Source organism: Solea senegalensis, linkage group LG14 (assembly GCF_019176455.1).
Source record: "Solea senegalensis isolate Sse05_10M linkage group LG14, IFAPA_SoseM_1, whole genome shotgun sequence".
NCBI lineage: Eukaryota > Metazoa > Chordata > Actinopteri > Pleuronectiformes > Soleidae > Solea > Solea senegalensis.
Window position 1 is genome coordinate 12,033,855 of NC_058034.1, and position 13,866 is coordinate 12,047,720.

Consider the following 13,866-nt stretch of genomic DNA (forward strand, 5'->3'; position numbering starts at 1 on the left):
TTTCTCTTCATAAGGCACACATTCTGGAGAACTGAAATTACTGAGATATTCATTGTTAAATGTTTGAATAAATATAATCTAATTTCATCCAGGCAATCATATTGTCAAAGCACATTTATTAAAAAAAGGGTGGATATATTCAATGTAGAGGGAAAGTGCTCACATGCAAGTTGATCATGGAATAATAATTTTCACTTTTTCCAAAAAAATAAAAATAATAGTCATGTGCTGAGATGAACTGCATTCAATTTTGAATTTGTGGAAAAAAGAATGTCATTTCACTCAGACTTTGGTAGAAGTTCTTGAAACACCTCTGTGGAAGTCCAGAAGCAGTTAGCTGTTGCCATGTGACAAATTTTTCCTCTCAGAAACAGTAATTGCAAACAGGCATTAGCCTTTGTCATAGAATATGATGTGATGATTACAGCCAGAATGCAGCAACAGTTTACTGTGAAGCTCAGCGCTATATATATATACATATATATATGTGTGTACATATGTACTCTGAAAAGATAAATATTCTCCAAGAGCAAAATATAGATATAACTTAAGAAAGCAAGCGTGGAAGATGTGTATTCATTCGCCTAGAGGTGCCTGTTTTTTATTTATGTCGGTGATTTGTATAAAGTACATATTTGAAGTAAATTACTTAGATTTTTTTTCCACGTCTTTTGCCCTTCTACTCAACAATTCATAGACAAAAGTACTGCATATCACTCACATGGGACACTTGATGTAATATTTGTACTTTAACTTGAGAAAAAAAAACAATGTAATTGAGTACTTTTACTCAAGCTATTCATCATAGTATTTAATCCAAAACTGATTCCTAGACAGTCACATACACCAGCCCTTTAATCTGGTTGAAAGCCCTTAAACAACATAGTGAAATCCCACTGGCTACTTTCTTTCAGCATAGAAACAATTTCTCTATTAAACAACAACTATATCATATTATATCTCATTTGTGACAGCTCCACATCTCTCACAAGATCACATCCCATATTCTGTTTAAGACGGTGCTTAAATGGAAAAACACAGCAAAACTTCTGCAAAAGTGAAATCATTTTTTTTGCCACAAGCCAAAACAATTCAAAAATGGAAACATGTTGTTTTACCTTCTAGCTTCATGCCCACAGTGAGGCACTTTTGGAAGCGGCAGTACGGGCAGCGCTTCCTCTGGGTCTTGTCAATCTGGCAGCTCTGGTTCTCTATACATGTGTAGCGCTTGTTGTTCTGGACAGTGCGTTTAAAGAAGCCCTGTGGAGAAAACCAATTAAGACGTCAACCTGCTTGACCCCTGCAATGCAATGGTAATTGGCCCATTCACACTCGCAGACAGATGAAGAGGGACACACACACACACGCACACACGCACACACACAGACAAACATTGTATTATTTGTAATTGCCGAGTTTTACCCCAGTCACATAAGGAAATTATTTCTAAATATGTGTATTACCCCTTAAATTTATCCAGCTTAAAAAAAACTTTAATTCTACACATACCTCTTTTATTCACTGTTTTATAAACTATTCATATGGAATCTGTCAAAATTGCGTTTCCATTCTTAATATTCTCTATTTATGTAAAGACTAAAATTTATGTCAAAAGCCTGTTTTCAGTTTTCCACTTAATTATTGAAAAATATGTGTGCACGGAGATCCCAAAAATCCAATAAATTATATCCATAATTCACAGTTCCGGGATTACAGATATTCATACCTGCAACATGGCATTAGATATTGGCAGCAGCACTGGAAATCAAACGAAGGGAGGAAGGTATTAACATATTCTAGATCCATAACCTAGAAGTAGAATCCTTAAACCATTGGTTGAAAGAAAAAAGGGAATGTGCAGCTGTCAATATCTCACCAAACACAAATTTGTGATTCGTTCCCCCCAAAAAAAAGAAAAAAAAAAATCCTACTTTTAGATTATTGACATCTCAGCACTAAAAAAAATCCATGCTTCGGAGAGGACTTTCTTTCCCATTTTTCACTTAACACAGAGCCTGCGCTATAAATATCTGAAAGAGGATTAAACCATGCTGTTAAAAAAACAACACACAAACTCACTTCTGAAAATTAAGAGGACAACGTCTCACTGAAAAGCTCTTGTCTGACCTGCAGTTCAACACAAGAAAAGGCCTCTCGTTTTCTGTGTAAAGGGATTCCTGCAAGTGTGCCTGCTGCTGTTGCCACTCCAAAATAACTTATCATTTTTGAAAAAGAGCTACTTGTTTGCACAAAACCTGAAATTACACTGCAAAGCACACTCTTGCTAGAGACACCCATTCAAATAATGTCCAAGTATTTCATAAATTTTTAAAAAAAGTAACTGGGTATTCCTGACCTTGGGATGCCTTCCTAAAAGACTGTACTGTAGAAGAGGAACCAGGAAACGGCTCTTACAACATGTCAGCACAGACCAGCATGAAGCAGGGAAAATATAATTCACATAGTAAACTTATCCCTTCTGATGCCAAGACTCATGCACATTCTTTATTTGTACAAATATGTGTGCTAAATTTAAATTAAATCCAAACGTGCTTTGGTCATTTTTATCTCCTTTAAGTTTCTGCAGATCATAAATATAGTTTTTTTTATATGTCCATGATACATCTTGACCCTAAAACTTTCTACAAGTTGCTTGTGAAGTCAATATTTTAGGACTTAATTTCCCCCCCACCCCCCCAAAAAAAGAGGCATGCAAGGTTCAGGCGAGAACACTGCAGCCCAGCTTTTTTTGTTCCTGTTACAAATAGATATGATGGGGTGCCATATTTACTCAATGTGGACCAATAAGTAAACACTGTCTGTGCGCGTATGTGTGTGTGTGCACGAATGTGAGGAGGTGGTGTATAATTACGAGAGTCTAAAGTAAAGAATCATCGCTTGTTTGTTTCTTTCTATTTCTCTTGCGTGCTTGTGAGTGTGTGTGTGTGTGTGTGTGTGTGTGCGCGCTTCTGCGTCCAAAACTGGCAACCGAACTGAACCTTACAAAAAGAAATCCCACCCGTATTACAATTTTATTTAATACGAGCTAATATTGCAATTAAAGGGGGTTTTCAGGGAGATAAAATCTTAATCCTAACACACTATGACCACTGACACACACACACAACCAACAGTTAATATTTTTCTCGTACAGATAATGACATTAAATGCCATATTCACACTGTTGTTATAAGACCAGGAAATAAACTACACTGCACTGCCAGCTGATAGTGATATTTAATGCCTAGCATGTCAGTGATATATCACTTGAGTGCTGATGATCATACTTTTACTGAATGGACTGTCTGTATTTTAGGGATAATCAATAACTAGCTCCAGGTATCCACATTATTAACGTTTCAACAGTGATATAGTCTACTCCACTATACAACAGACCTCTCCATCTACATCCCACACGCGCACAGCAGAATTTCTTTATTAACTTAACTGGGAAATGTGTTTGTGGATTGGTTCTGTGACACAGGCCCGTGCTGAGGCTGAAAATCATGCAATGTGCTGCCAACGTCTCCTTTCAAGCAAGTGCTTAGCATCTCAAGGTCATAATATAGGATAAAATCTATAGCATCTGCTTTGAATAATGATCACACAGGCAAGTAATGTGCGCCACTGCATCAATACTGCGGGCTGCGATTTTACACTGAATAGTGTTATCGCAAAGACATTTGTCCTGGCTTAATTTTGTGCTGACAGCTTTACTGTGCCGAAAAAAAAAGAAGTGTTGAGGTGGAAGATGGAAATAGAGAGAAAGAGACAAATACGTTGTTGATAGAGCTCGGATTAATAGAGGCAATTGTTTGCTTTACAGTAGCCTCATTATTAACGTGTGTGGAAATGCATTTCAACCCTGAGGGCTCTTAATGAGTGTGTGATGAGAGTTTTAGACAGCAGGACACAGGCTTATACAAACAGATTCATTAGGATTGTGTGCTTTGTTTGCTGGGTTAAACCTCCTCCTCCTGTCTAGTGGTTGTACAAATTGCAAAACATGTGTGAACTGCTGTTTCATTTCTCATCGGACACTTTCGTAAATCCTCTGACACTGGCAGGAAAAGTTTCGTTAGATCAACTGTCACAGCATCCCTAGGCCTCTGTGCCATTCCTTTTTCCTGTAATGTTAATGGGGAGGAACTGAAATGTACACTTGTTGCAAGTCGTCACTGCTGCTAAATGCCTTGCATGCAAAAGTGCCACTGCCAAAAATCCATCTCCACCGAAGAGCTAAGATGTTAAGAAGAGGCATAAAAATTATACGTAACTAACAATATCTAAATAAAATTTACATTTTCTTTGCCAGTGTTTTCTACTGAATACTGAAAACTGGAAAGTGTCAAACTACACAACATGACTTTGGGAAGCTTATACTATTCATTGGACAAAACAAAACAACAACAATTTTGACTTTGCAGTTATTTTCTCCATCAAAGCATAATACACAACAAAGTCATGTTCCAGTACATGATGTCAACAAACACACACACACACACACACACACACACACAGATGTTGTTTTTGTCGCTGGAATTAAATGTTTTTGTGATGGTGCAATTAAATAATGGATTTATTTATTCTATTCTATTTTCGTTTTGGTTGACTGGGACACTCACCTTGCAGCTCTCGCAGGTCAGAAGTCCATAGTGATAGCCAGAAACCTTGTCCCCGCACACGGGACACATCTCGTCCAAGTCTTCGTCATAAGAGTAGTCCATCATTTTTATCTGGGGCGCTACGGAGGAAGTCACACACACACGCACGCACGCACGCACGCACACACGCACACGCACAGAGAGAAAGAGAATAAGAAGTGAGCAATCTCTTTTCCAAAAGTCCATCTTCATCCATCAAGGTGCGTCACATTGCTCGTCATCTTTATGTCAGAGTAAGACTGTGATCACTTAGAAACCACAGTAAAAATATCTGTATACTAAAGACATGCACAGGAAACACACAAGTAACTAAGTTCTGTTGTTGGACTTTTGAATGTTTAAAACGAGGAGGGGGATATGAACAATGGTCAGTTGTTGTTGCTTTTTTTTGGATTGACTTGAAAGCATTTATTTCTCCTTGTTATCGCCTCCTATTCTATCTTTTCAGACATGGGCAAACAAAAAAAAATAGAAAAAATTAAAAGCTCATGAAAGCGAGCCTCATAAATATTTATGTATCTAAGTCGTGAAATCGCTGGGGGAAATGGAGAGATATTAGAGTTAAGGATTGGAGGAGAACATGTTACCGCCCACAGACAAATGAAGACACACAGAAAAGGCTCTTATCTCTGCAGGCGAGGAGAAAAAAAAAGAAGAAATATCCAAACCCAACTTGAACCAACATCGTTTTCGTTCACAGAGACTCACTCGCAATGCTGCGGGGCCAAAAACATTTAGTTTATGTTATGTTTTATAATGTTGTCAGACGTTTACCTTGACATTCAAGCGCTGGGGGAAAAATAATCAATTTGTAGCATGTTCATTTCTCTGATTTAAAATAAAATAAAATAAAATAAAAAGTCGACATATAACGCGGGAATAATATAGTTGAAATAATAATAATAATAATAATTACTTAAAACAAATCTCTCTCGTTGCGTATTTTTCAGCCTCATCGTGTTTATGGAGATTTAACACAGTAAATAAGTCCACTCGTTGCCTCGTGTATTAGAAATAGTTGCGTTGATAAGACTGCGCGTGACAGCGCAGAGCAAACACCCAGACTGACGTTTACAACAGTTACAAAAGTGTTTATGGTTCCAATCATAAAAAGACAGCCGGGATCAAACAGAAACGCTTCACTATGTGGTTGTAAAAGTGGAAATATTTTGTCAAAATACACACTTTTCCAAGGCCCTTACACACGCGCGCGCGCACGCACACACACACTTCAAAACCACTCCTGTGCTCATTGAGAACCTTTTTCATTAGACATGATGTCTGCTTTTGTAAACGCGTTGCCCTGCTGGGATCCGCGCGCGCTGCACATTTCCAGCTGAAGCAACAAGTTTGACCGAGCAGCCGAAGCTGCTGCTTTCCCACAAATCGACTTTCTCAACTTTCTCCAATGCGCAAACAAAGAAGGAAAAAAGAAAAAGAAAAAGGGGAAATGATTTGTCCGGGCCTGTTGTCATGACGCACGACAGCTGCAAATTCAGAACAGAATTTAATTAGGAAAATTTGTGTTATCGGGACTTTATTTGCAGCTGTGGAGAGGATGAGGCCGTGGCACATCGAAAATAAATGAATATATCCCTGTTGGAAAAATTCCTAACGCCCCAAATAAAGAACTAAAACGTGTATATTTTCCTCTTACAACTTGCCCAATCTGTACACTGCTACTGCACTGACATGTGTCATAAATTATAATAGCATTAGATGCTGAGTTATATACTCCTATGTTATTTTTTTTAACTCATCTATGAAGTGCTTCTCTCGGTGTGTGCATAGTTACTTTACAATGGATGCAGAAAGTCAGCGGTCAAACCTCCGTCTCTCACCTGCTCTCCTCTCAAGTTGACGCCACTTGCTCCGACAGTTTCCTAAACGGCTACAACATGTGTCCAAAAACAAGAGAGAAAGAAAGAAAAGAAACCGTCTTTCATTCCGAGCTACCTTTGTTTTCACCCGTGTGTACAAGCAGATAACGGGCTCTCCAACAGCCACTCCTCGTCTTGTGAGTGTGTGTTATCAGCGCCTCATAAAAGCCAAGACTGGGCTAATTAACAGTGCGTTTATACTGCAGTGGAATGACTTGAGAGCAATGAGGAGGGACATGAGTTTATCTTGACTGAAGATTGAGTCCCTCTTTAAATCATTGCACCTTTATTTGTAGTGAAAAATATAGATTTAAAAAAACCTGGGCCCAATAATAATCCTGATGTTTCAGTGTGTGCCACACAGGGAATTTAAATGAACTGGAATGAATAAGTCAATATTGTAAAAGTCCAATTGTCCCCAAAAACGTATTTTCTCAATTAAATTTGTACATTCGTGAGCAATTTTGTCTCCAATTTGACATTAATAATGACATAAAAACTACACAAATATCATAGATTAAAAAATCAAACACGCACGCACACACACACACACACACACACACCCACACACACACATACACATACACATACACACACACATATGTATGAGTTGATCAACAGCTTATTCGGTGCCCCTTTAAATTTAATTTAAGGATATTTAAATTCCATCACATAAATAGGCCATAATTCCACCAATTGCAGAACAGATAACAAATAAAACACAACACAATTTGGATTTATTCTTTAACACAATTATGATACTTTTACCATGTATTAATAAATTAGACCAGAATTTTTCGGCTTATCAGTGTAATATTTGCCCAATATTTTCAGGGAGCAAGATACCACTGAATCAAGCCTCGACAATGGTTCTCCGTGGCTCGTTTTTCTTTTGCTTATTTTTCCCTAAATTGAAAAAAAAAAAATCTTAACTGTTCTTAATGTAAATAAAAGTCACAAGTCAGTTCTGCTCAAGTGATTCATTATACATATAAACCACAGGAGTGACAAAAACTAAATGCACTTTTCTGCTCTGCCTCATAGTTTTATCACACAAATCCAGCATGAGTGGCACCTGGTAATAATCACTGTCTGATGATGGGCCAAAACATTTAAAGAGAAGATCCAAGTCGGATTTGCGCACATTGCTCGTCATCTTTATGTCAGAGTAAGACTGGGATCAATTAGAAACCACAGTAAAAATATCTGTATAATAAAGACATGCAGGCTTTGACTTAACGTGTTCGTCATATTGACAGAAACCAGTCTACAATAAAAAAAAGTACAAGCGTCAGCGTTTTCATAAGTTTTTGTTAAAGGTTTTACGCACTGAGGACATTTATTACACTGATAGCGCACCGTGAAGGCACCGTAGCAGAAGCGTGTGAGTGTTGTGAGTCTATAGAGATTCACATCAATGACAGGTCTTCTTACCTTGCATATTCCTTGGCATGTGCCCCTGTTCCCCATACGATCGAGAGAGTCCCAAGGATTCAGTATCGACTTTGGGCAGCATGTCAGCGCGGCCGGCCTAAGCTGGAGACTCCGCACCGCTCGGCGGGACACCTGAACGTGTGAGACACGCGTTCCACTAACACACCTCAAAGTGACCCAAGTGTCTGATTCTTACTTTCTGTGTCTGTCAGTCCTCCAGTTACCGGACGAGGACACCGAATTCAAACGGCGCAGACTGGCTCCAACCGACCGGGTTGCACAGCAGGAGTGCGCCTGTCTGCTCTGATTCGACTTCACGAATTAATTTTTTTCATAATTGCATTTAGACATAAAAAAAAAAAAATGCAACGACTACACGAGCGCTTCCTTCGCACCTACTTATGCAGGAGCAGCTTCGCAGAGTTAGGACCAACGAGAAGAATGGACAATGTCCGGAGTAAAAAAAGAACAACAAAAAACGACACAAACAAACGATGATAAGTTTCCCTTCAGCTTTTCCAAAAGTCTTTTAGCGCGTCACCCGTTAAATTGAGACTGTCAGTAACTTTCAGCGTTTAGCAGATGAGTACGCGCCGACGGGGCCGCCCTCTCCTGTGCGTAAAGTCGGATTCGGTGTGTCGGTCGGACTGTCTAGAGATGTGGAGACCTCTCCTCCTCCTCCTCGCGGCTTTGTTTACGCCGCTTGCTCCAATCCCGGGCGCATGCAGTCGTCTGACATCATCTTTCACTGATCCAATCAGGCGAGGAGACCGGGAAACATCGCCTCAAAGCCTCCTGTTCCGCGTCTCCAAAAATCTCAGCTGTTAAATCCCGTTAATGATGGACTTTAAAAGCAGAGAGAGAGAGAGGGGGGGTGGGAGAGGGAGAGAGAACAAGGAAATCAGGCGATGACACGCACTTACACGTGAAAGCAGACGCTCTCGCATGTACACACGAGCGCCGGTACACGCTATTTTTTTTTTTTATAACATTTTCTTAATAAATTATGTTTGGTTGTGAATACATAATTAATGCAGTAAATTCAAGTTGAAATGGCCACTGTCAACTACTGTGGCACAATACATGTTATAAAATGTAGTCTTTCTTTCTTTCTGTCTTTCTTTTTTCTTTCTTTCTTTCATTCTTTCTTTCTTTCTTTCTAATGTAGTGAAAGGGCATACTAAATTTTGCATGAGGCCATACGAGTACAATTATCCATATCCATCATTAGTAGATTATAGATGTGTTAGTTTCAGTTTCGGGGGGGAAAAGTGAGCAACGACGGCCTCCGGCTGCTCACATCATGTTGACCTCTATATTCTGATCAAATCACCATAAATTATATGTACATTTGCTTCTGAATTGTTGTCAGTAATGGGCTGAGCAGGGATCAATTAGTGATCTGACGTCAGGCTCGGGCCCATTGCAAATGTTTTGAACTCAGTCAGACATGTATGCGACTCAAGGCGCTCCTCATACATACACTGTATTAATGCACTGTATCCTGAAGCAGAGGATGAGCAGGGGAGACACGGTAACATACAGACGGACAGATCTCCAGACACACCTGAACACACACATTAGCTATTCTTCATAGGACACTGCATTGACTTCAATTCAAAGTCATTGTAGGACCAGGTTTTGGTCTCCAAAAGGACTTCTGATGTAACTAGGGCAGTGTTTATGCGAGAAAATGTCGATGTAACAAATACACACACACACACACACACACACACACACACACACACACACACACACACACACACAGAGCAATGCAAGGAAAAGCTAAACTATCAGATCCTAAAGTTAGCAATGCCTAATTGTTTTATTTTTTTTAATTTCCATGTGAAATACTCTTTTCTCTTTCTTTTCTATAAGAGACACACTATATATCCGAACCCAAACATCTAAAACTACTGGAAATCAAAGCAGAAACAACCCATATTTAATGTAAACTGTAAAGCTTAGTATCTTATAATCAATTCTGTTTGTTTTTTTAAGGAGTATTACAATGTGGAGCTATAAGCTGCTAGATAAAGTGTCAACCAAGTTTTTCTGTTTTCAAATATCACGCCTACCGTATACATCATACCTCATAAGATGCTGCTTTTTATTCCACTCATCTGCTAGTCATTTATAATCCCTGCTTGCATGCACTGTGATACAAACACAGCATCACCTGCACCTGGTTTACATTAATGAGTCCATACACTCACATTACAGGCTCACCTGCCAGTGGCACGAAATGAAATACACTTCACTTGCTGTGAACTTTTATTCTGAAAACAATTGTATTCTCCCACTGTTTACACATGTCATCAGCTCACTGTCTGCCTTTTGAGCATTGATGTTTTTTTTTTCTTTTTCCCATCATCTGCTCACCAGAAAACCAACCTCAATATGTGACAGTGTACAGGAGGCTCCACTATCCGGTACTCTTAAAGTCCAGCTGTGATTGGTTGCTGACCAGCAGTGGGGGTGGAGCCAAAGAATGTGCAAGAGGACAAGTGGGGGTGGGATCAGGTTATAAAATGACACAGACACTGATAAGAGCTTCTCTGGAGTTATAACACTGCTGGAATGATTAACCTATGGAAAGACAGACAGACAGACAGACAGAGAGCGAGCGAGAGAGAGAGAGAGAGAGAGAGAGACAGACAGACAGACATGGTGGCATGCTGTTGGAAAATGAGGGCCATAGAGCATAAAGAAGAGAATGAAATGCAGGTCAAGAAATTTAAACACAAAGACACCAATCACATAGTGTGTTGTTTAATCTCAACTATAATAAAATCTCAGAAAATGAAAACATGAAGTGAAACACAGAGACCATGAGACAGAAAGACGGGGAGTGAGAGCATCCAGTTATACGTGGTCTTTACAGTTTGTAGTTTTAGGTGGTCAGAGTCACTATGACTCAAACTTTGGACTAATCGTCAGCCATGTTTTCCTCCCAATTCTAAATTTATCTGATTGGCACACACACACACACACACACACACACACACGCACACACACACACAAACTTACCTGCTGTTTTCTGTACTGAAGATAATGTAAGCAGTCCAAATATAATGCAGGGTCCTGCATACAGAGCAATGACCCCTAACAATGCAAAACAAAGAAAGTGGCAGTGTGGTATGATCATATAGCACCACTTATATAAGCAAAGCACAGGGAAAAGAAGAAAACAACTGCACGCTATAGAATCACCCTTCTTTCTTGTAGTCAATATAGACAACCCATAGTGTACGATCAGACAAAATAACATGGAGAACAATTGACTTTTCCTTTTTGGCCAGTGTGCACTAACTGACACATTGTCATTGTGTTGAGGTTAATTTGGTTATGATGACAAAACCAGTGTGATATTAAAGTAGGTGTAATGTAAACACTGTGATCACAAATGACACAGTGAAACGCTTACTGATTTTAAGTTGTTCAGTTATTGAAGTCAGGCTCTGGATATTCTGGAATTGTATTCTATTCCTATTTTTTTATTATATTATACACACAGACAGAACTGGCTTTTCAGAACAACAGGTGGGATTATGTCTCGTAACCTGCAATAATAGAAAGTGTAATCTTACTGAAACTGACTTTGTGTGGATCGAATGGTGAAAGTGCAAAGAAAATATGCATGTTTACCTCATATCCAATAGATTTTCTGTGGTGCCCTGCAGGTCAACTGCTGTTAGCTGCTGGTCTCAGGTCTTTGGTCGTACACAGACACTGGGCCACTGGAGGAAACTGAGTCTGTCAACTTCAAGTGTTGACATTTGGGCTTAGGAGATAAACCTCACAGAGATCAAACAAAGACGGGCTCTTTTGACTGAAAAATCGCATGTGTGTGTGTGTGTGTGTGTGGTTGTGTGTGCGCGTGAATGTTCATGCACAGAGGTTTCAGTGCTGCAGGTTTGTTGCTGACGACTCAAAGTAAATGAACACTGATATTGTCAGAGGGGACTTGGTTATCTTTGTCTAACTGCTGAGAGGACGTAAAAGTGCGGTGACCTGCAACACATGCACATACCTTTTCATGATTTATACCCATACAAATGTTTAAATATGTAAAAACCTCAAGGATATTTCCAGATGGGACTGCCATTATGTTTGCCATAGTCTGATTATGACTGACATAATGTCTGCTCCGATTAAGATGTATATACTTATAAATGGAAGTTGTTTAAAATTCAACAATGCTTGCAATTCATACAGGATACCAAGTATTTTCATTGTTTATGTCAAAGGTAAAATTATTAATTTGACAATAATGTGAGCCCTCTGTAACGTGGTATGGGAGTGAAGTTGTGCAGACAGGCTATTAAGAGGTTAATAAAACTACTGTGGGCTGCTGTGACACCGCAGGTCAAGGCTTGGTACTTCCAAGTGTCTGATGAAATGCTAATCAAATCAGAGTGAGGGATGGTGAAAGAAAAAAAAATGGAAGGGGAAAGGAGAGCATCAGAGGGAGGGAGGGAACCGAGGGCTCGACGGGGAGCTACTCGGTTAATGTTTCTGACAGAAGGAGGGGAGAGGAGAGGAGAGGAGAGGATGAAAGAAGAAGATATACATAGAGTTAAATGTGCTGCTAACATGTCTGACAGAGAGGGGCAGTGGTGGAGGTGGTGGGGGGTGGGGGTTGGGTGAATTCAAGGTAAGAACAGAAGAAAGCGGAGGGAGGAATCTGCAAGAGGTTGAAAGACGAACAAATTGAGCGGAATAAACATCTGAATGGATGGGAAGAGGAGCCGATGCAGAGTGACTTTCAGGAAAAAAGAATGAGCATGGTTTAATTAGTGTGGGCATTTCTCGAGGCACACAATTATTTTGATGGGTCAAAGTAGGAAAACCAGGTGTAAAGTGATCAAATGAATGACGGCTGAGTTCCATTTCGCTGCCTCCGTTTCAGGGTGCATGTTGGCTCACTGTCACTTTGTCCCGACAGTGAAGAGTCATTGGTTATGTTATCAGTAATATTTGTTCTTTTTTTGTTTACTGGTAAAACAGCCTTTTGTATGTTTCATATTAAATACCCAAGCAGCTCTAATCTAAGTCATTTTTGGACTTTCTGACAAATTAAATGATCAAGTGGACCAGAATACTTAATTGGGAATGATCCCATTATTCTTGTGTTAGATCGTTTGTCTCACTGATATTGTTTACGTTATAATACATGTATTCTTTATTATTTTGTGGGTGCATTTCAAATACAACACGGGGCATTAGGCAAGCAGAGAGGCCAGGAAAACAATTAAGGTATAGGAGATGTCAAATATGGAATATGAGAACGATTTGTGGGGGAAGTGTGAGAAAGTATATACACACATAGAGTCCAGCACAGTGTAAACATTATGCCGGAGAATGTCCAGGAATATAAGCTGCGGTAACTGTGACTCACACAACCTAAACCACTTCTCCATCTACGCACACTCCAGCATGTCCAAGATGATAATTAATCTCTCGGCTTCTTGGTCCTTTTCCAAGCACTTCTTTGGTAACAGAGGTATAATTGTTATATCTACTGTCAGACTGCTGCGGCGCTGACCTTTGACTTCCTTTCGACTTGTTTCTCTTTCGTGGGACTTCAGAAGTAACTCCTGCTGGACAGACTTTAAATGAATTTGTAGAGAAGCATCAGCCCGACCTACAACGTAAACCTGGAAAATGGGGACATGAAAGTGTTTTCCCAGTCACCGTACAAATACCAGACACTATGGTCCATTTCAGGTTCTGGTCCTAAAATGAATGCACGCCACGACCCGAGAGCCGTCGTGTCACTGTGTTTGAACGCCATATGTTTTCCTTCATCTGCTCGATGGCACATGTACGTGTACCCTTTCTCTTACTCTCTAAACACACAAACACATGTGCACACACGCACACAC

General features: G+C 39.7%; 1 protein-coding gene across 3 annotated transcripts in view; it reads right to left on the minus strand.

Annotated features, from left to right (window-relative positions):
• Positions 1-10,404, minus strand: part of nr5a2 (nuclear receptor subfamily 5, group A, member 2) — a 60,595-nt gene extending 50,191 nt beyond the window's left edge. Inside the window, exons 1-4 of one of the 3 annotated variants that reach the window (XM_044044863.1) lie at positions 10,373-10,404; positions 7,979-8,823; positions 4,626-4,744; positions 1,119-1,260 (exon numbers count right to left, since the gene is read on the minus strand). In XM_044044863.1, the coding sequence (XP_043900798.1) occupies positions 1,119-1,260; positions 4,626-4,744; positions 7,979-8,060 (343 nt within the window). In that variant the 5' untranslated portion in view covers positions 8,061-8,823; positions 10,373-10,404. Of the gene's footprint in view, positions 1-1,118; positions 1,261-4,625; positions 4,745-6,505; positions 6,556-6,620; positions 6,691-7,978; positions 8,824-10,372 lie in introns of those variants that run through there. The other 2 variants (XM_044044864.1, XM_044044865.1) reach the window with 2 other exon arrangements.
• Between the last annotated feature and the right edge of the window lie 3,462 nt (positions 10,405-13,866).